Below are 25,227 nucleotides of genomic sequence, written 5' to 3' on the forward strand. Positions count from 1 at the left end.
TGCTGCTGTAGTTATGATAATAATAGTTATGATAATAATAATAATTAGCAAAAAAAGAAAGAAAGCTTGCTGCTGTAGTCATAATAATAATAATAATAATAATAATAAAATAAAAAGAAAAAGCTTGCCCTGTAGTAGTAAAAATAATAATAATAATTATTATGATAAAAGTTTATTTTTATAGTATTTATGAAAACGAACATTACAAAGTATACATAAAATCATATAGGCTGATGGAGGGAGCTTCACTCAGCTGCAACGGTGACTACAAACGGAGTGTGTAGCGTCCGCTCTGGGAGAGGCCCGCTGAGACTAATTTCTCCACTGAGGGCACCAAAAAATAGACCAGAATGCATTGCAGCTCCAAGTCCATTTTGGGGTTTTGAGGGAAGGGCGCAGCTTCCCCACAGCCGAATGATAACACTTTAATGCTATTCATGCGTCCCCGCTCCCACATGGGATTGAAAGGAGCGAGTTCACGGCCCCTCTCTGGAGGTGGTCGAAGTAATTTTGGGGAATGTAGGGAACAGAAGTAGAAGTAGGCGAGGCAGGTTGAGGGGAAAGTGGGTACACGAAAAAAGTAAACTACAGCACTCTGTCACAGAGTGACTCCTGGCTGTTTGAGCATCACAGATTGATTATATTCGACAGTGAAAGAGGATTGGAGGTGGATTTTTTTTCTCCTTAAACAGCCCTTTTTTTTTTTTTGCTGTGGGAATCTTGCCTGGCCCAGCGTTTACAGACGGTAAAATTTTGGAGCAGCGATGGCGAGCTCCGCAGACGTATCATTACATGGTGCAGAGGGGGAGCGGGATCAGCCTGGATCTTATTACCAGCTGGCTCTACCAGCTTTCCACTGGACTGCTCTTTAAACGCAGCCACTGACTTCAAAGATACTTGACTCCACTGTCATAGCCGGGGCACGAAACTCCACTTTTGTCTCCCGGCTACAGCGGATCCCCCCTAATTTTGTTCTCAAATTAGATTTCTCAGCATGGTAAAATCATTTTTAGAATAAATTTTCAAAAAAAGTCAAACTGGCCAGCTGCCACGCGGTTTCATGGCGAAAGCAGGTGGTTCTGATAGTTTTCCTCTTCTTCAGCCGCAGTATTTTCCATAAAGTTTATGATACGCTGCGCTGTACAAGTTTCTCAGAGACATTTGAGAAGCAAAATGCTTGTGATTTGGAAATGTGCCCATTCAAATCCTTCTGCCAGCTGCGAAAAATCTGGACAGAGACTCTGAATGAGAAACAGGCTGCTTCTGGGTGCACTCGAGCTAAAATGCTAATCCTCAAGTTCTCCAGTGGAGCTAATTAGCAGCCAGCAGTAGGAGACTGGTTTTACTGGGAAGCTCACAGGTGCCAGCGAGTTTCAATCTGTGTGAGTTTGAAGGATTTTTGGTCAAAGACAAACATTTTCTTTGGTCTGAGCTGGAGTGGAAAACATGGTTGGGATATTGTTTTTGGTTTGTTTACAGCACGGACACTGACCAGGAAGTGTGTAAACAAATGTCACACGGACGGCACACAAGCAGGCTGTTTATTGGACACAGTTTTGGTTAAAGTGCCGTCCTCAGAGAGTTTTGGCAGCAGAGTCAAACAGATCTGACATCAGTCTCTGAAACTTGAGCACGCTGGACATTTTGCACTCTCTTTGCCACGATTTATCCTCCGCAGTTAATCACACACGAGTCAAAAGCTGATGTGGTCGATACAGGATACGCGGACCCATAAACTGTCGTGTGCTGCAGTTGCTTTAGATCACATAAAGCTGTTCCCTCAACATTCAGTCGTTCATTACTTCTGTTATAATACTTTTAATAGTTTACTCTGTAGCAAGCGGTGAAATTAGGCGTTCAGCTACAATGAATCCTCGACATTTTCTGTCATCATTGACAGTATGCGGGTTTCCATTACAGATTTGTGCAAAACTTCAGCGATATTTTAAAAATGTAGATAAAACACAGATACAAGATGACTGCGTTTCTGTTGAGTGATGTGATGCGACTTCTCTGGTGACAACATTCCAGTAACCATGGCGATGGATGTTCAAAACATTAGCAGCTTTACATCTATTGCAGCCTCCGCACCAGCCGACATCATTTTCAATCGAGGGCGATGTAGGCACGTTATGAGAGCGATAATGGAAAAGCGAGCCCCTTATAAACGAGGGAGCGGCCACGTATGAGGGGTTTCTTGGAGGTGATAGTCCACGATTATTTCACAGAGAAATTGTGGATTCAAAACTTCTGGATGATCTGCTCAATTTTTGAAAAGTTATGTGATGCAATAACTTCTGATGGACAGGCACACACCCATAGCATCATGTGACCTAGAAAAGCAAAAAACGTTATGCAAGCGTAAAAACTTTTTTGCGATTATGGGAATTTTTTCGAAATTGTTTCTATTAGGCGTACCGTATATTTGCAATTTCAGTTTGCGCAATTTGAGGGTTAATGGAAACCCGTATGGTGTCCAGTAATCGATTTAGTAAAGTGCTAAACGATTTGCAACCCTAGTAAAAACAGTAAATATGTATTTAGTAGGGATGCACCGATTATGAAATTGTGGGCTGATACAGATGTTAAAATAATTTGGCCAATAGCCTGATGCCAATGTTTTTTTCTGTGGTAGTTGTTTATTTTGTCGTTGTTGTTATTAAAATCCTCACCCATGCATCACTAATAGTTAGCTAGCAAACTATGAGCTATAATAAGTAAGTGTTGTAAGTCTCGACTGAGCGGTGGGGAGAACCACTGATGATATGATATAAAGCGTTTGGGGAGGGGTTAATGATAAAGATGGCTCCATTATGTCACCGAGCAACGATTTCAGACCTGCCAATAGTTTTGTTGACAAGTCCTGAAGAAAAAAATGATGAAAAACAGTCAAACAGGGTTTCTAACATGTATAATGTGTTTGAAAGAAATCTCTGATTTGACTTTATCCGCACTTTAAAGAATATTTTCCTGTCACCATCAGACCCGTGCCTGTACATTCCCCGTTTCGCCCAGCTGCTGGAATTTGGGGAGAAGAACCACGAAGTCTCCATGACGGCGATGAGACTGGTGCAGAGGATGAAGAGGGACTGGATGCACACCGGACGAAGGCCGTCGGGACTCTGTGGAGCAGGTAACCATGAGGCGATGGCGACGTCAGATATCTCGTGTCTGTTCTGTGGTTTCTTTCATTGCAGGTGCTGGCAGCAGCCTGAGGGCGCGGAGCAGCAGGCCTGTCATTAGAGGATTCCTGGTTTCTGTCCTCTGAGAAAAATCAGAGGAGAGAAAGTGATTAACGCTCTCTGCTCTGTTGGCATCCAACATCAAGGTGTCCTTTAATCAACCTCGGATACTCAGTGACCATCAGAGTTTTTATTCTACAGTAAAACAGCCTCCTGTTTGTGGCTCTAACTATCTCCAAGAAAACAATAATATTAAACTAGAAAAACAGGAAAAAGGTCAATATCTCACAATGGTTAGTTAAACCTTAAATGTCTGAATAATGAATAATTATTTTACTTTTTCTGAAGTCATGAAATAGTCCTGAAATAAAGCTTGAACCCCCAAAATTGTCATTTAGATATCAATTACATTTCCTGTTTGATGTTAAGTTTATTTATCTGGCACGCCTCCGTGGTGAAGGTCAAAATTGTTAATGCATTGAAGTGAAAGGGGTCTGGATTTGATAACAGCAAAAGTGAATCAAAACATCTGTTTACAATCTCTGACACAGCTCGTGCAGTGTAATCCAAATCTCATTTATCTAGTCGCAAGCTAAGTACAAACACATGCACTGTCTGTAAAAAAAAAACTATCTATGCTCTCTTCAAAGTCAGACTTCATTAAGAAAAGCAATATTTTTTACCTCATTGAACACATGAGCTGCTGGTCTACCACTGCCACATCAGTTAGTTTAGGGACTTTTGTTTTTTGTTGGTTTGGATTCACCAAAATCACACAATAACATCAACAAACTAACTGATGGAGGCAGTGGTAGACCAGCAGCTCCTGTGTTCAGTGAAGTAAAATTACTGCTTTTCTTAATCCAAATTCATTTATAAAGCACATTTAAAAACAACAGAGTTGACCAAATTGCTGTACATCAATAAATACATTAAAAAACAATAGCAATAAAAATATTAAATAAAAAATTGCAGAAATATCATGAGAGAGGACAAAACATGTTTTAATGTTATCTGACTTTGAAGAGATCATGGATACGTTTCACATTTAGTTAAGTCTTACATAGGGATGTTTTAGCCAAAATGTTTGTGTTTGGAAAGTACTCTCATTTTTTATATAAAGTCTCCATGTTTATTATTTTTAATTATTCTTTTAAGCTTTTTAAGAACTCTGAAATATGAGCAGCAGGGAAAAAGACACTGTTTTAAGTCCTAAATGTCTGAAAGGATATATTTTTACATTTACTAAAGTCCTAAAAAAATCCCAAAATACAGCTTAAATAGAGTCTTAAAAATGTCGTTACTCGCACTACTAGATTAAGTTTGGTAATTGTGCCTGCACACTTTTAATGAGTTAGCAGCTCCTCGTCATTCTCATTTTTTAAAACAAATTACATTAACCTTGTTTCTACTCCAGTTGCCTTTTTGATTTGATGTATTTTGCAAATGCTCAATTTATCCATCTTCATCTATATTTATGGAAAAAATATAGGTAGTAACAACAATAACAAAAAACCAATACGATCTCATTGTATACTTGAAGCTGATCTCTGACCTCTTCCTGTACGAGAAAGTGAGAATTTAATTATAGTTCAATAACATAACACCTGCGTCTCTCACAGTCTCTGCTGCCAACTGGGTTACCAAATGTTTTTGGGCTTAATACTCTTTGTTGGTTACCTGCCAAAGACGCGAGTGGGCGAGGCAAACCTGCCGACACCTGCCGAAACTTACCACGGTTGGTGTGGTGTTGATTTTCAACTCTGCCCGTCATTGTCTTCGCGTGAGTTCGTGTGAAACAGCTGAGCTCGTAGCTTCTTGTTGCTGATGTGTCAACCTGAATGCACTCTGCTTTGATGCATCATCAGCCGAGACGTCCTGAAATCGAATCACGGCCTCCCTGCGTGTTTACGCTCATGGTTTCAATTTTCGCCTTTCTCTGTTCCTCTGCTGCATTGCCTGAATAATTAATTTATCATCATAAATCATTGAGAAGGATACAGTCAGATGGAAGAGGGAAAAGTTTCCTCCCAAATATGATGCAAATCTCGACATTAATGAATCAGAATCGTGCATCTGAAAAAAAAGTTCAAGGCCAGATGAGGTCACGGATGTAAAGTAATGCACAACTCTGCATTAAGAAAGGAAAACCAGCAACTCTGAAGTGAAGTGGTTTCAAGGTAACGGCGGTAAAATGTTTGAGAGTTGTCAGCGGAGCTAAAAGCCATCAATTCAGTCCTAAAGGCTGTTAGAAGTGTGCATGTAGAAGTAGAAGCATGCATCTATCTTTTAACAGGCTCTTGAGCGAGGCAACTCTAATGACGGTTATATAACTGTTCCCCTTCAAGGCTCACACTGCAATTCATTGCATAATATTAGTGTTGTTGTTACTCCTTTTGAAAATGGTGTTTTTGTGTGTGGAGGCGGATTGTTGGCTCTGCAGGCGGAGGTGCTCCTGTCCTGTTCGCTCTGTCCTGCAGTCTTCAAGGTGCTCACGCAGAGCCGCCTAAAAAAAAAAACATCATGTTCGAGCGTTCAGTTACATCTTTGTACGTATATTTGTTATTTGTATGTGTGTGTTGATATATTTTAGGAAAGCTTTGTATGCAAGATACACAGGAAATTTAATCCTCTATGTTGCAGTGGTCCACTGCAACCCTCACGTCTTTTCTATCAAGGCTGAAGACATTTCTGTTAATCATTCATTTCTTACACTGCTCTGTGGCTTTTATTCTTGTGTTTTGTACCTTTTTCTGTTTTAGCTTATTTTCTGTTCTCTTGGCTCTTTAATGACTGTTTTATTTGGGTTTAAAGGTGTTTCTTTTGCACTTTGTCTCAATACTTTTAATATTTTATGTGCAGCTCTTAATTGCCTCATTGCACAGATGTTCTTATTAACTGTCGTATATTCTGTTTTTATTTTGTACGTCCGTGCATCCCATTCACGTGAGCACAATATCTAAAGAGCTCTTTGAGGGAGTTTCTTCAAATTTGGCACAAACGTTCACTTGTATTAAACAATGAACTGCTTAGATTTTAGTGTTCACAGGCCAAAAGTCACTGTGGCCTCGTTCCTCTCATTTTTGTGAATGAAATATCTCCAGATTGCCTTGAGGGAACTTCTTTAGATTTGGCACAAACGTCCACTTGGACTAAACAATGAACTGATTAGATTTTAGTGGTCATAGATTAAAAGTCAAGATCAATGTGACCTAGCATTCGCCTTATTATTGTAAATGCAATATCTCAAGAACACCCTGAGGGAATTTTTTCCTTCAATTTGGCACAAACGTCCACTTAGACTTAACAATGAACTGATTAGATTTTAGTTGCCTCAGGTCAAAGATCAAAGTCATTCTGCCCTTGCGTCTGTCTCAGTCTTGTATACATTATCTCAAGAAGGCCTTAAGGTGGTTTCCTCAAATTTGGCACAAACGTCCACTTGGACTAAAGAATGAACTCATTAGAATTTGGTGGTCAGAGGTTAAAAGTCACTGTGACCTCACAAAAGGTGTTTTTGGTCATAACTCAAGAATTAATACGCTGATAATGACAAAATTTCACACAAATGCCGAATAGGATTTCATGATGAAGTGACAGCATTTGACAACCAAAAAGTTAAAGCTCGGCTTCACTGTGACATCATAATATTCTGCAAAAACACGTTTCTGGCCATTATGTAACACCATATCTCAGGAACAGAGGGGAAGACATTTGGTCAGATACTGAATCTCTGTGTGAAACATCCATGTTTTCACAGTCATTGATTTAAACTGTAAGCGCAACTTGACTGGTTTGTGGATGCATACAACCACGAGGAGTTAATTTCAGGTTTTATTTTGTTGTTTGTGCCATTTATGTAGTTTGGGATGACGCAGATTTAGTAATAAATGATGTGTAGAGACATGCATTTAGCCATATAATGTGATTTCTTTCTGTTTCAGCTCTTCTTGTTGCTGCTCGCATGTACGACTTTCGCCGCACCATTAAAGAAATTGTCAGCGTTGTAAAAGTTTGTGAAACCACGCTAAGAAAAAGGTGAGCGGTTAAAAGTTTTCAACATTTCTTACTTTCTAAGTTAAAAACTAACTTAATGGATCAAGTTTGATATCTGTAGTTTGAATTGAACCAGAATATTCTGACAGTAAAAATAAAAATTTGCCTGATTTCAGCAGCGTTTAAAGGGACAGTTCACCACAAAACCAAATATAAATATATTTCTTCTTACTTGTGTGCTGTTTATTAGTCTAAATTGTTTTGGTGTGAGTTGCTGAGTGGTGGAGATATCGGCCATAGAGATGTCTGCTTTCTCTCCAGTATAATTGAGCTAGATAGCACTCAGCTTGTGGTGCTCAAAGTGCCGAAAAACTCAACAGCGATGTCTCTTTAGTCAAGATAATCCACAGACCTTGTCGCAAGCAGTTTCATGTAGGAAATGTTTTCTTTCTACCGAACTACACACGCCAACCGTATCACTGCACAGAAAGAAGCGAGCAGAGGAAAAATAGATATTTTGGATTTTGGGGTGAACTGTCTCTTTAACCCTTTGAAACCTGATGAAATTGGCTTCATTTATTTCGAAAACATGGGATGAAGGCAATGAGCAATAACGTAAAATAACCCAAAAATTTCCAAGAAATTAGAAAAAAAACAATTTAAATTAGATTTAAAAAATTGACCTGAAAATTACATAATAATAATAACAACAATAATAATAATACTACATTAAAATAGGAAAGAAAAAACTGAAGTAAAATGAAACATTGAAATGCTTAAAAACTAATTGTGTAACATAATTTTAAATATGTAACTAAAAATATAACTTTTTACCTTTTTCCATGATTTTATTTTCTAAATCTACTAATTTGTGAAGCATTTATTACCCACCGCCTGTTTCCCATGTTTTTGTATGTAAATAAATTGCACCAGTTTGTTTGGGGATCAAAGGTTTAAATACTTGTGAAAGGCTCCTGAAAGCAGCACCTCAAGGAGAGTGATGTCGCTGCAGGTTTCAAAGGGTTAGCAAGCAGGAGATAAATTAATTTTTTAGACAGTTTGTCACAGTGACCAAGTTCTGTTTCATCTTTGTTTTATTTGATTATTTTAACTAACCGTCTCCTGCTTTAGACTGACGGAGTTCGAGGACACACCCACCAGTCAGCTGACCATCGAAGAGTTCATGAAGATCGATCTGGACCAGGAGTGTGACCCGCCCTGCTTTACAGCCGGACTGATAAAGAAAAAAGTCAATAAGGTGTGAAAATTAACACACATACAAGCGAGCTGTTAATTAATGTGTCAAATTAGAAAAAATACACCTTCACTTCCACAGTTTTTCTTATCAATTTTGATAAATTGCATTGCTTGGGAAATTACTCATTTAACCCCTCGGGGAAAATTAAAATTTCATTTTATATTTTCTTGATGATTACATGCAGCCTGCAGGCTTTCTCCCATAATTAATGAAGGGTATTAACCTCTAAAGTAAAACTGTCAAAGATCACTTTTCCGTACGTCCACACACTCAGCAGAGGGGTAACACAGAGGACAGCTTTGCATCGGATCTTTGATTATACGGGATTGAAAAGGTTGAGCCTTTGTGTTCAGTGAGGCACCAAGACCCAAAAACACTCTGAACAGGTGTTGGTGAGTGATTTGCTTACTTTGTACAGAGCCAGGCGAGCTGTTTTCTCCTTTTCTTTTTAAATCTCAGACTTTATGCAAAGTTCACTGACCACTGGCTGCAAGTTTAAACGGTTTCTTTAGTTTGTTGTCCAGGTAGCTTCAGGCAGCACATGAACTTTGATCTTTGCTGCAGCATTTTGGACGGTTTGCCTCTCTCTTAACTTAATACTTCCTAAATAGCTAAATTCTAACTTGGCATTTATTTTTTCAGGGCGTCTGCTTTCAGAGCAAGGAGCGAGGCAGGCTGATCATGGTCTGATGGTGGACGGGTTATGTAGCTATTTTAGCCGCAGCCATACCTACTCAATGCATTACAGCTGTGGTTAACTGTAATAATGCTAACTTTTGCGATCAAAAAGGCTAGGTGTTGTTTTGGGGATTCTTATTTTGACAGGCCTGTGGATTTTTTTTCTTTAAAAAAAAAATCACCCAAAATTTTTAATGAAAAAAACACACCAAAATTAAACAAAAATAAAATAAAAATAATAATAATTAGAAAAACACAAAAAATTAAATAATTTACTTTAAAAAGAGAGATAGAAAATAACCAAAATAAGTTCAAAGAGGGAAAATTAGTTTTTTAAAAAGCATCAACAGTTTCAAAATTGCCAAAAATAAATATGTATATATATTTTAAAGAAAACATAACACAATTCTCATATAATTCCAAGTTTAACTGACTTTTTTGATGAATTTCTGCTCAGTAACATTTTCTCTTGTTATAATGGATAAGAACAAAATTATGTTCCAAGGTTTCTAGAAGAAACAAAAGTAAAAGAGTTGAATAATTTTAACTTTTACTGTACACAAACAAATATCTGACTCTCACTGTGTTCTTCAGCTGTGTCCTAAACCAGCAGCACCAAATCAAACTCGTGCTTGGTGCACTGAACTTTAAGGATGAAAAAGTATATCTGAAAGCTGCCGTCAACCGCCCACATTCCTCTTGTGTTATGATGTTCTTTTATTCTGACACGTTTTACTCGGTAATCGTTTCACCCTGTAGTCACGTTGTGAAAGACTTTTATTCAGTTTCTCCTCTTTGTGTTCCTCCCTTTAGCTGGAGATCGAGCTGAAGAAAAGGATGGACGATGTCGAAGGTGTGAATGCGATATCCTTGTCTGTTTTGCCATCGCATCAAAGGCATCTTTTAACTCTAAAGCTACTTTCTTTTCTTCTTGAAATTAATTCTCGTTGCTTTTCAGGGTAGTTAGACCCCCATTAATTACACTGACAAAGATTTGGTAACACTTTTGTATTTTGTGTGTGATTTGTCTGACCTTGACTAAAAGCACGTCAGTGTTAGATGTGAAAGCGAAGAAAAAAAACACTGCAGCACACAGAGGAAACTTTGTTTTTTTTTCATGGTTTTCTTTCACCACGACATGCAGTTAACTGTATATTATGTTACAACTTAGGGATGCACGATAATTATCGAGACTGATAATTATGGACCGATAACGGGACTTATGACGTCATACCGATAATTCAGATAATAACATTTTTGGCCTGCTGCTAGATCAGTCCACAACATGTCATCAGTCAGCGGCAGGGTTTCCCCCATTGTTTCTATTTCTTTTTTTAACTCTTTCCCCGACATTGACGATTTTCCGTCCGCTCCGCTCTCATTCTCCGCTGGTGTCTCCGCCGGTGTCTCCAAATGTGTGTGTGACGGGGACATAATGAGCGGACACGCTGGACGTGGTTTGAGTTCAGGTGTAGTGAGTTTCCAGCTCGGTTATGCTGAAAGAGTAAACTGATTTGTGATGTTTGATTCCTTCCAACAACAAGCAGAACAACATGTAAATATGCAGAGATCACAGCAGAGCCGTTACTTCTGTTCTGTAGCTGCTGCTTCCTGACATTTTGGGGAATGTTCCTCTCTATAGTTCCACTATAACTCAAACACAATATTATTTTTTTGCTATTATTTTTGTACAATTCAAGTTGACATAAGAAGATAAGAGAATAAGATAAGAGAAAAAAAACAAAAATTAAAAAATGAAATTGATTTTGCTCTTGAAAATGATTTTCTTTTACAAAAATGCGACTTTCCAGCTTTTTGTCTGAAATGTCATTTTTTTGATGAAAATTCAAAAATTAAATTGATCTGTGCTCACCGCATCTCAGCCTTTCATATGATCAGGTAATGAAAAACAAACAAAAAGAAATATCGGTTATCGGTATCTTATCGGTCACGAGAAGCTGGAAATTATCGGTTTATTGTATCGGTTGAAATAATCATTATTGTGCATCACTGATTACAGGACTTGCATATTATATTGTCATTATTAGAGAGGTGATTTAAAGACATAGCACATGAGAAAGGTGTCATTTCTTTGTCCTGCATCTATTATACACAATCATTTTTGGAGACAGAAAAGTTACTGCATCTCACTTTCTACTCTTCAGTGTTTCGTGTAAAGTTGTTGATCCACGAGTCATTCTTTATTTTTGTTTTGTCAGATGAAATTCAAGGTTACCAGGATGAAATAGACGCAGAGCTTGAGAATGGTCGACCCAAACTGAGAGGAGTGTACGCCGCCTACGCTAAAGAAGGTACGAAACAGAAAGCAGTGTTTGTTAAAGGTTACGTGAGGGTAAAGAGACAATCCTGCAACCTCAACGTCACATGTTTGTGTATGCGTCCATAAGACATGGATGGAAATATTGGAATTGGGCCCAGACTACTGGTGCCAGAATGCCACTTCCAGGTGTTATGTACGGGTGTAAATCACTAGTTTCATCACCATGCAATATTATATCGACTCTTTGGACAACAACATGATTTTGCAGATATAACACAGGGGACTGTGATCAGTGTGTCAAATACAGTACATGCATTATACAGCGCCCTAAAAAGAGCCCACAATGCAGCAAAAAAACTGTATCCATAGCCTATATACTGTGCATCATAGCATCATGTGAAAAAGCAAAGAGTGTTTCCATTGCACCTTTGCAAAATATGGCTTTTTCAAGTTCCCTGAAATACCACCTTGTGCAAGCGTAAAAACTTTTTTTGAAATAAATGGTTTTTTTTTTAAATTTGCATATTACCATAGGCTTATTTTATACTTGTTTTTTCAATTTGTGTAATGTTAGGGTTAATGGAAACCTACTGTTGTTACATCACGCTTTATTTTCTTTTTCACCTTGCGACTGGTCAGCATGTAAGAATAGAAAAGTTGTTTCTCAGCTTATTGTCCTGCAGAAATATCACAGCCTCATTTAGTCGCTAATGTTGCTGCAGACTCGTATTCTTTCTTAAAAACTGCAAGTAAAAACACTAAAAACACTAAAAACATAACAGCAATAACACCACCGGCTGTTGGTTCAGAGCTGAGTGAGATGGCCCAATAACACACACCTCCATGCTAATGTGTGGTGATGCTTTATTTATGACTCTGTCAGTCAGTCAGATGAGAAGCCACACACACACACACACACACACGCACACACACACACACACAGAGGACCACCCATGGAAAACAACACACATCTGAGTCTCCCTGTCACTCTCTCACTTTATCTGTTGCTACCTTTGGCTCTTTATCTCTGGCCCTCTGTCTTTGTCTGTTTCTCTGTCACACACACACACACACACACAGATCCCCCCCGTCTCCACACAGTGGGGGTGTCACAGACTGTCACTGATTTCAGGCGTGTTGCTCTTCCAGCTGCTGCGATGCTCTCAGATCCGGCGGCGTTTCGTTTCTTCTTCTCCTCCTGATTATCGCGTTGCTTTTTCTGACTTGTGGTCTCAAGTCTGCGCGAGGACATTTTAATTGAAGCTGATTAAAGGACACATTTTAATTAGATACCAGGACCGTGAGAGGACGGCTGAAATTATGAGCCCAATTATTTTGGGCTGGATGTGATTATTTAGCACCATTTCTTTTCTCAGAGATTTTGGAAAACAACATTATCTCACAGCATTTTTATCATCTTTTTCTTTTTTATTCTACAGTGGTTTTTCTAAATGTTATGAAATGTTTTTTAAATTGGGAAACTGAAATTCTGCTCTATAATTATCCCCAGCTAATTATACAATATGACCAAATACTCGGACTCTGCTGCTTTATTAACCCTCAGAGAAAACTGCAGAGTCATGAACTGTATAATACCACGATAAAGGTGACATAAACTTTGGTATAATTACTAAAAAATAAGCATTCATTAAACACATTACCTGTTGAAGTGATTCAGCGATGATGGAACCGATGACCTTCTAATGGAAATTGGTATCGCCTGTATTTTCCACTGTATTCTGACATTTTATGGACTAAATAATTAACTAATTAATTGAAAAAATAAATGGGATATTACTACACACACATGCACCGAGATATACGAGTTACAGGATACAGAGCTGAAAATATTTTTATTTTTTTTGAATAGAAACCAAAACCCCATTGTTTAGTCTTTCTTTTATGTAGTGTTTTGTAATTTTAATTAGAATTAATTATTTTTAAATTTTTTTAATGCCTCTGTGACAGCGATGGATGTGGCCAGAGGTATTTTATTTTCAGGTTTTTCGTCTTATACTTGTAAATTTGATGTCTCAAGAAGGCATTTTGGTATTTTCTGAAAATTTGGTACAAACATCCACTTGGACTTGAGGATGAACTGATGATTTTGGCCCTAACTCAAGAATTTTTACGCTAATTATGTCAAAATTTCACACAAATGTCTAATAGGTTAAAATGATGACATTTTATATCCAAAATGTCAAAGGCGTTATTTGTTTTTCACTGCGGGAAAATGCACTTGTGGCATGAGAGTGTGTGAAAAGTGTCAGTCGTGTGTGTCCCGAGGTCAGTGCCAGAGTTGGCTGTATTATCAAGTTACTATGTTCAAAATCTTTGCACGTCACACAGCTGCTTCGTTTACATGCGTCTGTGCACGTCAACACCAGATCGTACAAGAGGACATCCCATGTAAACAGTTGACCCGAAATCATATTTAGAGGAAGTGTGCATGCAAACTGGATTTTTTTCAAATGACCACAAACCACAAGCCGAGCGCCATCTTGTTCCATTGTATTGCAGAGAAGGCCGACATTTCTTTGGCCGATGTCTCCAACATTCGGCAACTCGAACACCGGAGTAATTAGATTTCATCCTCTTTCAGCCCCTCTCCCAGATGGTGAAAATGAAAATGGCGACGTCGTCTCCACATCGTCTAAAACGGAAGACTTCGAGGAACCAGGGGAGGAGGACGTGCTTCAGGCCGTGGCCAAACACTTTGGCAAAGACCTGGAGGAGCTGACGCTGGAGGCTCTGATCAAACTGGAGCAGAGGACACCAGCGGGGGGAGAGGAGGACGAGGAACTGGAGGACATTATCCCAAAGCGAAAGGCCCCGTCGCTGGAGTCCATCCTGGGCCCGATGCCCACGGCAGCCAGCCTCAGCCTCCAGGAGCCCGTCAGCACCTGCGTCGGAGAGGAGAAGGAGAACGGTGAGTGCAGTTTTCTGGTTTGATCGTACAAGATGTCTCATTTTTAGGCAGAACAATCCCATTTGGTATCACTTTGCCACAAATTAGATGAACTAGATTGGAGGTTTTCCTGGTTTCGTCACAGATTGCTGATTTCTGGAGCATAATAATCTCATTTGTTGGCGGAAAAATAGCTCTGAAGCGCCTCTCCGTGCACCGGTTTTAGATTTGTTTTCTTAGATGTCATCTGTTTGTGCTTTGTAATGCTTTTTCTCTTTTGCATTTTGACGTGTCATCAGTATGATCCAAGCAGAGGGAGACGGTGGGTTGAATTTAATAAATCTTGAATGTACACACAAAGTAGTTAGAGGTAATTTGGAGAATCTGTTGCTTTTCGAGGCATCAAATTGTTTGATTTAGCAAGCACCTTTTATAAAAGCAGCCGTACCCTTGAGGATGATCTGATTATGAACGATACCGTTCATCCATGACTGTGTCTGCTACCTTCCTACTGTATCATCATAATAACCCATAATCAAGTTAAAGAATGCGCTCTCAGGTTTAATTGTCGTGATTAACTCTGCGCCACGATGAAATTGGCTGAGCTGTGTGTGAAATTTGTCATCCCTTATTATGTTTCACCCTTTTTAGTAAACTGCAGGCAGGTAGGGAATGTGTGGGAGACGTTCAGGAGACAAGGTAGCCCGGTTTCTTAACCCTCTGGACGATTTTAAATGTGGATTTGTGCCAAAATACTGCAGGTTGTGTTGTTTTTTTGCAGTGTTCTGGAGGGGATGTCTGTCAGTGTTTGTGCAGAAATGAATGATGGCGTTTAAACTGCACTAAGACAGAGAGAAATAACTTTAAAGACTTTGGTTTGTACGGTGAACAAAATCTGACCGTATTATAGGAAATGGTGCGAGGGCTTAAATCACATCACTTTTAGTTGATGCAGACTCAAATCTTGAATCTGATGACTTTAGACTCACCTTGAGAAATTCAAAAACGACGTGAACTGGACTTTGTTTTAATATGACTGCACTTGGAATTGAGTCTTTGGACTTAAAGGGGTACTTTTCCAAATTTCAACCAGCTTTATGTCAAAACAACGTGGAAAGTTTTTGAAAATGAACTGCGGTAAGCTTCCCTCCATTTTACCAATGCCCGGGTCTCCCTTCTCCCTGAAAAAAGAGGAGATAAAATACAGTTTCAAAATTAAAAACTTTAATAAAATCTCTTTTTATCTTTTATTCCAAAAAAGATGAGAGGAAATATTATAGTCAGCAGCTCCATTTTCGATTATACACACATGCAGCGCTCAATGACCGCAGTCAGGAGGACAAGGAGCCGTCTGATGACCAAAAAAATGTCAACAGCTTTCATGAACTGAAACTCTATCAAAAGTTTTCTTTAGTTTACTTTCTTTCTGCTGTTTTCCAAGTTATACAACTCACACACAAGTGTAAAATAATAATAACAATAATAATTCATTAAGTTTGAAGCATAGACAAACAGGTGCAGCCTTAGCTCATTGCACCTTCACTGTTTACATGATTTTTTTTTTACTGTTTTAGAATATAAAATAAAAAACCAAAGAAGCAAGAAAAACAAACTTTATGTATATTCTATATATCTCAAAGTCCCCAGTAAATATTCATATAAACACTGACATTCATAAGTTGGTTTATATTTTTTGTACTCATCTTATTGTTAAATATGTTTTTAAATCTATTAAGTGTTTTACTCTTTTTGCATTATTTTTTAAAATAATTCTTTCAACTGTTATACAGAGTTATTTTGCATTTGTTCTGATTTATGATTTATTTATTTTTTCTAACATACAAGTTCCTCTTGGTTCATACTGACTTTCTCTAATTTCTAACTAAAATAAGACTAAAAAGCCAAGAATTTTATTCAACTGAAACTCCATAAAATAAATAAAAATACTCACAAAATAAATAAATAAAATGAATAAAAAGACTTGCTCTAATTTTCAACTAAGATATGACTAAAAAGCCAAGAATTTAATTCAACTGACACTCCACAAAATAAAATAAAATAAATAAAAATACTACTAAATAAAATAAATACTAAGACTCACTCTAATTTTGAAATATGACTAAAAGGCCAAAAATTTTATTTAACTGAAACTTCACAAAATTTTTTTCTTTCAAATGAATAGGACGGAGGCGTGACTAAACATGACAAAATGAGGAAATCTGACACACGACTAAGACTAAACTGGCAAAATTAAGACATCTTCTTTTTTTGTGTTGGGATTTCTGGACAGGAAATATCTAAAATATTGACGAACTGAACCTTTAAGTCAGTGTGGCTGTAGTTCACACGCCAAACACAAGAACAGACTGAAAAAAGTGGCTCTCTATTATTGTGACTCTAACAGTTACAAAAATATCAAAACTGCAGGCATCCATAATGTGCTGCTTATAATCACCTAATTACGGAAGTCGGATGTTCTTCCTCTGATTTGTCTCCGTGTGCGGAGGCGCTGATGGATGTGAGGTAATGCTGCCACACAGATTCGTCTGTCCTGATGAGGAAACCTGTGTTTTTGCGGCCCGGAGGGGGGGGAGGAGCGGGGGGAGGAGGTGGGGGCGGAGGTGGGGGAGTCGGAGAGGCCAGGGGTGGGAGGTGAAGTGTGTTTGATGGATGTTTTGAGGGAAGAGGCGGCGAATGTTTGGAGAACGTCCCGTAACTTAAAGGTCACAGCTTTAAAGCCTCTTTGTGTCTGTAAATATTGACCTTGACCTCATTTCAGATGATGTCAGATCAAACGTAAATATTTTTATGCATCTCCACCTCGACTGATGCTGACCTTTGACCTGTTTATATCTTTATGATCAATGTTTTGAACCTGATTCTGGCTTTGTGTGTGTTGTTTATATTTTGGATTTGCACCTTTTTAATGTCTCTAAAGAGCTCGTGTTTTCAGTTCAGTGAGTGATTGTCAGCTGAATTACAGAAAAACTACTGGCCCGATTTTAATGAAACTTTGTGCAAATATGAAGTAGAATTTAAGGAAGAATCCTTTAAATTGTGGAGCAGATCCGAATCACAAGACAGATACATCAATTATTTTTCAGTTCTGCGAGATAAGGCATTTGGCAGTGGTGTGCACTCTCTTTTATTTATTTTATTTTATTTTTTTATTTTATTATTTTATAATAGTAAAAAAAGTATTGCATACAGTCATGACGTTGTTTTTTTATGTTAGTGATGACAGTCATACTAATACAATCTTGATATGATAGAAACTCTTTTAAACCAGCATTTCGTCAATACTCCTCTTTTTCCTCCTTTTTAAACCAGCAAATATATTTAGAAAAGTAAACGGATTATAAAGTTATATATAAGTTATATAAAACAAGATCTCTCTATGTATTTATACAACACTTTTAGTTTTTACTGTTATTTCTTATATTTGCTCTCGTCCCATTTAGTCCTGCATCGACTACAGAGCAATTCAGTGAAAAACAAAGATTCACGTTATCTTGACTTTGATGTTAAAATTTTCAAACCAGCGATTTTTGATATATTCGCACAGGATCGTGTCTCCAACAAGCCGCAACCTTTGAGGCCGAAAAATGAAGCCAATGTGAAAGAGAGAAAACCTGCAGTTCCTCTAATGGCCACTCGAGGCTGACTCCTAAAGCGTTTTTAATTGTGATTTATAGGAAAAATAAAAAATAGATAACTCTGTTGTCTCAGCAGTCCTCTGATTGGATGATTAAAAAAACGGAGGCAGTCTCTGTGTTGCTGCCATCGTACCTGATGAAGGTCTGAATGCCTTTTTTTAAAAAATGAGATGAATATGTCAGCAGTAAGCGGGACAGTGTGTGGGAATTTCTCTCTGTTTTTATAAATTTCTCCCTCCTCCGACGCATCTGTCACATTTTCAGGTGTGCTGAGATCTCTCAGCAATTTTTGTGATCAGTTAATTACCATAAAAGCCAGACATATCAAATATGATCTAAAATGAAAATTGAAATGCAAATTATTTTTTCCAAAATGTTTTTGCATTTTGTGAAAAAGGCCTATAAACACATCAATTTAAAAAAAAAAAAAAAAAAAGGTTCTGGCTATTAGTTCATGATTCAGGCTTTACGGGGTTAACACGGGTGTTGGAAAACATCTTGAGCTTTAGAGGGTTCGTAAAATTGATTTTATTGTGTCGATTAAACACGATTTACGATAATGACAAAGATGCTTTTGAGGAAACGGCTCCCAGTTCTGTCCGAGCGTCCTTTAGAAAGACGCTGATCCATTTCTGGTCCACGAGGGAGGCCTCAGTTAAAAACCTGCCTCCCTAAAAACATCCGGTCAAACCTCCCATTAACCTGATGAAAATGTCCCCCAATAACGCGGCTGACCTCATTTCGTCAGGGGAATACGCAGCAGGGACGAGGTTAAGAGTGAAAAGAGCCACAATTACCAAACTGCAGTGAATCACCGCGCTCTGAATCATGAGCTCTTATGCTGATTGTAAACGTGTCTGAATTTTTAAATGTTTTTTGTTGCAGAGTGATGTTAGTGTGAGTCATGCTCTTCGAGTCGCCGTAGCGTGATGGTCATCGTATGTGGCCTTGAATGACAGAGTCGTCATTAGAAGGTGAAGCACGGCTGTGATTAAAGGGGTTAATTGTCGGCCGGTGGACTGGAGGCTGATCTCACCGGGGTGCGCTGTGATTACAGGGTAGCTGCTCAAACCCCTCAGAGAGCGTCGGCCTCTGTCTTTTATTTACTCTGCTGTTGGGTTTGTGTAACAGAATTGTGCCTCCGTGTTGATCTGAAGTTTTTAATCTACGGAGACCGTCCTCCGTCTCCGTGGCTCCTGCAGTTCAAGTCAGTGCCTACATTTTTTTGATGCCATATGGCGGATTCATATTAGACGCGAAAACAGTGTGTGAGCGTTGCCGAACCAGTTTTGTTTTGTTTTGTTTTTTCTGCCACTCATGTTACCGAGTTAGCAGCCACGCTGCCTCCATGAGCAACGTTTGTCAGACGTGTCTCAGCTGCCTGTCAGCCGCGCCACATCTGGAGAAACGGTCGCTCGCTGATTTTTTACACGTCCCACTGGGTTGTCAGCAGAAATATTAATAAAAATAATAATAATAATGATAAACTTTATTTGTATAGCACCTTTCATACAAGAAAATTCAGTCCAATGTGCTTTACAAGAAATAAATTAAATGCACCAAGTGCTTCACATCAAAACACTTAAAAGACAAAATAAAACCTGCATGTAAAAATCAAATCAAATCAAATCAGAACAGACAGTGAAAATGCTGTTTTTCTAATTATATTGACTCTATACCACCTTATACTTCAGTATAAAAGTCTCTCTCTGTCATAGAGATGAGGAAGAATGAAGAAGTCTGTTTTACTCAACATTTCCTGCTCCCCTTTCAAAATAAAAGCCTGTTTCTGTCGACAGAATCCCATCAGTTGTTGACACAAGGCATTTTATTGTGAAATATTTGCAGGACTGTGTTGTTGACGATGCAGGAGCTGCATGACTTGATAATTGAGTGGAATTTGTGCATATAAATGTGGAAATGCAGAGCTCATAGCAGCAGGCAGCCCTGCAGAAGCATCGTCATTGTGAACAGTGAGTGTGAAACACGCCGATTTTGGAGAATTCAGTTTAGTCAAACATGTTCATATGTATTTTAAAAGTCCAATTTTAGTCATACTAACACAGTAATTTGACTTTTTATAACATCATGTAAATGTACTGATATCGGGCAAACGTTCTCATTTTACAGCTAAAAAGACAAAAAATATGTTTTGGAAAACATTTGAGTCAAGAAATAAGCAAAGCAGTAACAGAGCCTTGATTGATACACAGAAGGTCATGAGGACAGCTCAGAAAATCTGCAGTTGAGTGGCACCAATGAACTCAGTTGGTAGAGTGGGCGCCCCATGCACAGAGGCTATGTCCTCGCTGCAGCAGCCGTGGGTTTGATTCCGACTTTGGCTCCATGCTGGTGCTCTCTCTCCCTTTCTCGCTTCAAATGTTCTGTCAATTAAAGGCTAAAAAAATTAAAACAAAGCACAAAAAGTATCTCCAGATGCCCTCCTGTTTGCTGTTTTGCTGTCTGTGGTGTTGGTTAATTTTTTACATTATTCAGATGCACTAAAGACATAAACAAATGCTCTTAAAGAACGTCATGAGTCACTTCTTCGGTTTATTTCCGAGGACTGTTTGGGTTAAAATGGACAATTTATGCAGCCGTGTGTATTTTTTCTCGTGTTTAGTACTCTTGTTTATTTGTGTGTCATCTCATTTAGAAACGAACATATGTGTGTGATTACACTCGATTTAGTGTGTGTGACCGCTGTGAGTGTTTGTGTGTTGGTTTATGTGTCTCCATGTCCACAGTGAGTGTTTTGCTGCCGCTGTGTTTTTGTTTGGAGGCCGGTAACACAGAGATGCAGATGGAGGTTCTGTGGATTCAGGCTGGTCCTGCTTTGGTTCAGTTCTTTTCGGCTAATTGTGGTGTAGTTTGGGAAGGGCGGGGGGGGGGGGGGGGCATCGGGGCCCCCCCAAGCTCACAATCTTTGAAGTATTAAGTGGACAGAGTACCTTGTCATTAGTGCTGAGCCTTTCATCTGTACACTGGAGTGAGTGTGTGTGTGTGTGTGTGTGTGTGTGTGTGTGTGTGTGTGTGTGTGTGTGTGTGTGTGGACATTGTTAGTGGAGGGCAGGGCACTGGAGGCAGAGAGAGAGAGGGTGTAATTTTGGATTCTCTCAGGAAAAGAAAAAGAAAGAAAACAGAGTTTAAACATATAGCCACTGGTAGTTTTGAGGAAGATGGAAACATAAGTGGCCACTCAGGAGCTTTTTAATTATAATTGTGTGTTCACTAGCATGACTATGTAACGTTAATTATTTTCAATTTTTTTGAAATACACATTTTTTTTAAAAGATAGTGATAAGTTTCAGCTGATTTCTACCCAGATTTTAAATCCCAATCATCCTAAAAGCTAGAGCTTAAACGACTAATGGATTATTCATCAATTGTTAGATTAATCAGCAATTAATTTAATAACTGATTAATCAATTTGAGTAATTTTTTAAGAAAAAATTATCTGATTCCAGCTTCTCAAATGTGATTTTTCTCCGGTTTCTGTACTCTTGTACTCTGCTGATGTACCGCTGCCTCAATCGGTTAGTTAGTTTTTGTTATTTTGTGACTTTGGTGTATTAAAGGGTTACCTTTCTATTCAGCAAAGTCACACAATAACACAAAAAATGAAGTTGACCAGCAGCTCCTGGCTTGAAGAGAGAATAAATGAGTTTCACTTTTATTTGAGTTTTTTCCCGAAAAGATCTGTCTTTTTTGGAAAGTATTGAACATATGACCGGATAAAGACGCTGCATAACTCAATCTAACAGATCAAGCAGTTAACAGACCAGCAGCTCCTGTGTTCAGTGAGGTAAAATTACTGTTTCTGAAGAGAGAAAGGGTAAGTTTTACCTCAATTTCTAAATAGTAGCGTTTAGTGAAAATGGATATGTTCACGCAGCGCTGAGCATTCGACTGAATGAATGAGACTTGGATTATACTGCATGAGTTGTGTGAGAGTTTGTTAAAAGACGTTCTGATAAAGTTTTACTGTTGTTAAACATAGTTGCCATTCACTCCAATTTTTGGATTCTTCGCTCACTGTGGAGGCATGCGGGAAAAACACGGATTTCTTTACAAATTCAACATAACATGGCTCGAGTAATTGATGGTCAAATGTTCATTTGGGGGTTGAACGTTCCTTTAATTGATAGATAATGAATCGATGACGTTCTGAATCGATAAAAATAATCAGGTTTGTAGAAAACGAGATTGATTAGATGTTTTGCGTGTTCTGCCCTTTAAGATTATGAACTGTGCGTCCACTTTTTCAACACTGTTGTCATTTTAACAGTGAGACAGCTGGTCATCCCTCGTTAAACTCTTTTCTATCCGTCACCCTGCTTTACCCCGCTCCCTCGACGCTGGCCTGTCTGAGTAATGGCATCTTCATTAACTTGTGCCATCAGAGGAGAAACTGCCAGCTGAGAGCAGCCCGCCGGCAGAAAGAACGTGACTCCAGCGCCTCCGGATGACTTTGTCACATTTGTCCATAGCCTCGGTCTTCGGGGAGCTCTGCCCCGCGCCATTAGAGGCAGCATTGATTGAGGCACACAGTTTTCAGCGGAGCACTTAGTTCAATCAATGACGTTTGCCCTGACCTTAACTACCTCAGCGAGCGCGGCTCCCCAGCTCTTGTCAAACCACTCTGCCGTTTTTATTGCCTGAAAACGTCTGGGAAAAGGGCCGTTTGAAGTGTGTGAAACTCTAGATTTCAGCGGGAGCCTTTTGCACTTTGAAGAATCCATTTCATTTTTAAGATCCAACTTGGTTTCACACCCCCATTTTTGTAGCTATTTTACAGGTGTTAGGCTGCGTTTAAGGAAGCCGTCATTGCTCCCCAGACATGAAGCTGTTGTCCTAAAACATTTTCTGCCATCCATCCTCCTCGCTAACAGCAATTACTGCAGTGAAGCGTGGCTCTCAGCGTTTTGGGGGCGTGGTAGAAGCTCTCTGACAGATCTGCGCTCTGACAGCAGCTCTGCTGAGTCAATTATAGTCTTTTAAATGAGCAGCATCTGTCTCATCTCTCTCTCTGTCCACAGAGGAGTCGCTCAGGGATGAAAGAAAATGCAAAGTCTCATCCTGCGCTTCAGCGGCAGCACACTTTACCTCCTCAGCAGTCAGATCTGTTTAAAAAAAAGGATCTACAAGCTCCTTTGTGTTGTGTTTTTGGTATGCTAATGAGAAGAGAGGCAGCCCTTAAAAACCAGGAGGTCACTGGTTTGATCCCAGCAGCGTTTCTTACTCTGATTGTTTAGACATTTCTGCAATTAAGTTTAATTTTCTTGATTCAAGCAGTCTGTTTTTTTCTGTCTCGTTTAATTATGTTGAGATTAATTTCAAGACTCAAACAAAGGAAACTACACTGGGAAAAAAAAGAACAATCTCACCACATTTTAGGATTTTTCTTGTTCTGGTGCAAAATAAGTGTTGAAGGCTTGATGTCAGAGACTGAATGACATGTGAGGGACAGCTGTGAATGTGTCCAGCTGTGAGGACATGTAGCAAGACGATACTAAATAATCTGTGACCTTCTTACTAACACAAAGAAGAAGTGATATTATTTATCACTATGCAGTAGTTATACTGCTTTGTCATTTGTCTTTTTGATGATCCATCAACTGCAGTAACTTCTTTGACACATGACGTTTACCTTTTTAGTGTCCCTGGCCAAGAAGTAGTTGGCTACATAAAGAAAGCACAAAATATCAGTTTTACACCACAACTTTTGTATCAGTCCAACAAACAGAAATGTAATAAGTGAGCTTTTGAGGTGCAGGTGGGTTGATTCTTTGGACGTATAAAGAAAAAAGCTGCCTCCCTCTTTTTACAATATTTTTGCAAAGTTAAGTTACGCTGCTGCTGCCTCTAGCTTCATATTTACTGTGCAAACATGAGAATCCTTAAAAAATATATTTTTATTGAAATTTTAATTGTATATCAAAACATGTACATCAGTGTAATATAATATATCCCTGCATACAGTCACACATTCCCACAGACAAAGAAAATGAAATTAATATTAATAATAATAATAATAATAATAATAATAATAATAATAATAATAATAATAATAATAATAATAATAACTGATTTTAAATTAACCACAATACATAAATAATTAATTAAGTTACATAATAATTATAATAATAATAAATAATATAGAATTAAAATAAATAATAATGAAAAAGAATAGTACGTAATATTACAAACATGAGAATTTTTAGGGCCAAAACACTGAGCTGTATGTTGGCCATTGATCATGTCAGGCCATCAGTTAGTGTTTTGTTGTAGTAGTTTTTCGCTGTGCACTTTTGATCTTCCTGTCCTGCACTTTTGGCACTAGTGAGCCCTTGCTGGCAGTTTTCGGCTGACTCATCTTGTTAAATCTGCGTTGGAGTTGGCGGAGCGCATCGGCGAGAGAAATCACTCTGATTGGCAGCTGAAGTCTGGAGGGCGTGATATCAAAACAACCTTGTTTATATAAAGAAGATTGTTTTTTTTGGTTTTTTTTTAGCCTCTGAGCTCTTTTGCAGAAATGGCTCCTAATTGTGTTATTAAGATGTTATTGGGCGAACCAGATTACCAACTACCACCATCTGCAAAGTTATTTCCTCTTCACATTTCAGTTGGTTTTGTGTTCAAGCGCAACTTTGTGGTCAAGACAAAGGCAACGTGAGGCGACGCAACAGTCGGCCTTCATCAACACCTAATATCAACATTGTAATACTATTTCTGCACAGTTACAGAAAAAAGATTAAGCTACACTGACATTTTATTATTATTATTTTCGTATTATTCGCTGAGTATCATTATTTGTAGAATTAGATTTCAGCAGTGGTTGTATTGGATTGTTTCTGACTCATGAAATCAAAGATATGTTCAATAACTCCAGAGGGTTGTTAAGCCCAAATGTCAAAATTTATTGAAAAAAGGACAGATATTTCCAAAATTCATGTTTTTATCTATCAAAATATTCTTCTTCAGTCCAGATATGTTGCCATTTAGTCTTTCAGAAACATTTTCACTGTGCTCCCCATTTTCACTGTGGCACCATAAATTTTATTTATTAAAGGAAGCCGATTTCATAAAAACTCTATTTAAAATGAGAATTTTGCCCAGGGATTTTTTATTTTTATTTATTAGTGTGATGGCATAAAAAATATGTACAGACATTCAAAGTTTCATTCAAAAACCTCAGTAGAATTTGTGATTGTAAAAAAATGACATTAATAATGACATAAAAAATAACATGGAGGGTAGAGATCAGA

The 25,227-nt window shown here is 38.3% G+C and overlaps 1 protein-coding gene across 1 annotated transcript in view; it reads left to right on the forward strand.

Moving 5' to 3' along the window:
- The window catches only part of LOC121953442 (transcription factor IIIB 90 kDa subunit-like), a 125,441-nt gene that overhangs the window by 32,126 nt on the left and 68,088 nt on the right, over positions 1 to 25,227 (forward strand). Inside the window, 6 exon segments of the mRNA XM_042500550.1 lie at positions 2,984 to 3,133; positions 7,127 to 7,220; positions 8,310 to 8,436; positions 9,928 to 9,967; positions 11,334 to 11,426; positions 13,998 to 14,324. Coding sequence (XP_042356484.1) covers positions 2,984 to 3,133; positions 7,127 to 7,220; positions 8,310 to 8,436; positions 9,928 to 9,967; positions 11,334 to 11,426; positions 13,998 to 14,324 — 831 coding nt within the window.

This window comes from Plectropomus leopardus, chromosome 14, assembly GCF_008729295.1.
Source record: "Plectropomus leopardus isolate mb chromosome 14, YSFRI_Pleo_2.0, whole genome shotgun sequence".
Taxonomy (NCBI): Eukaryota; Metazoa; Chordata; class Actinopteri; order Perciformes; family Serranidae; genus Plectropomus; species Plectropomus leopardus.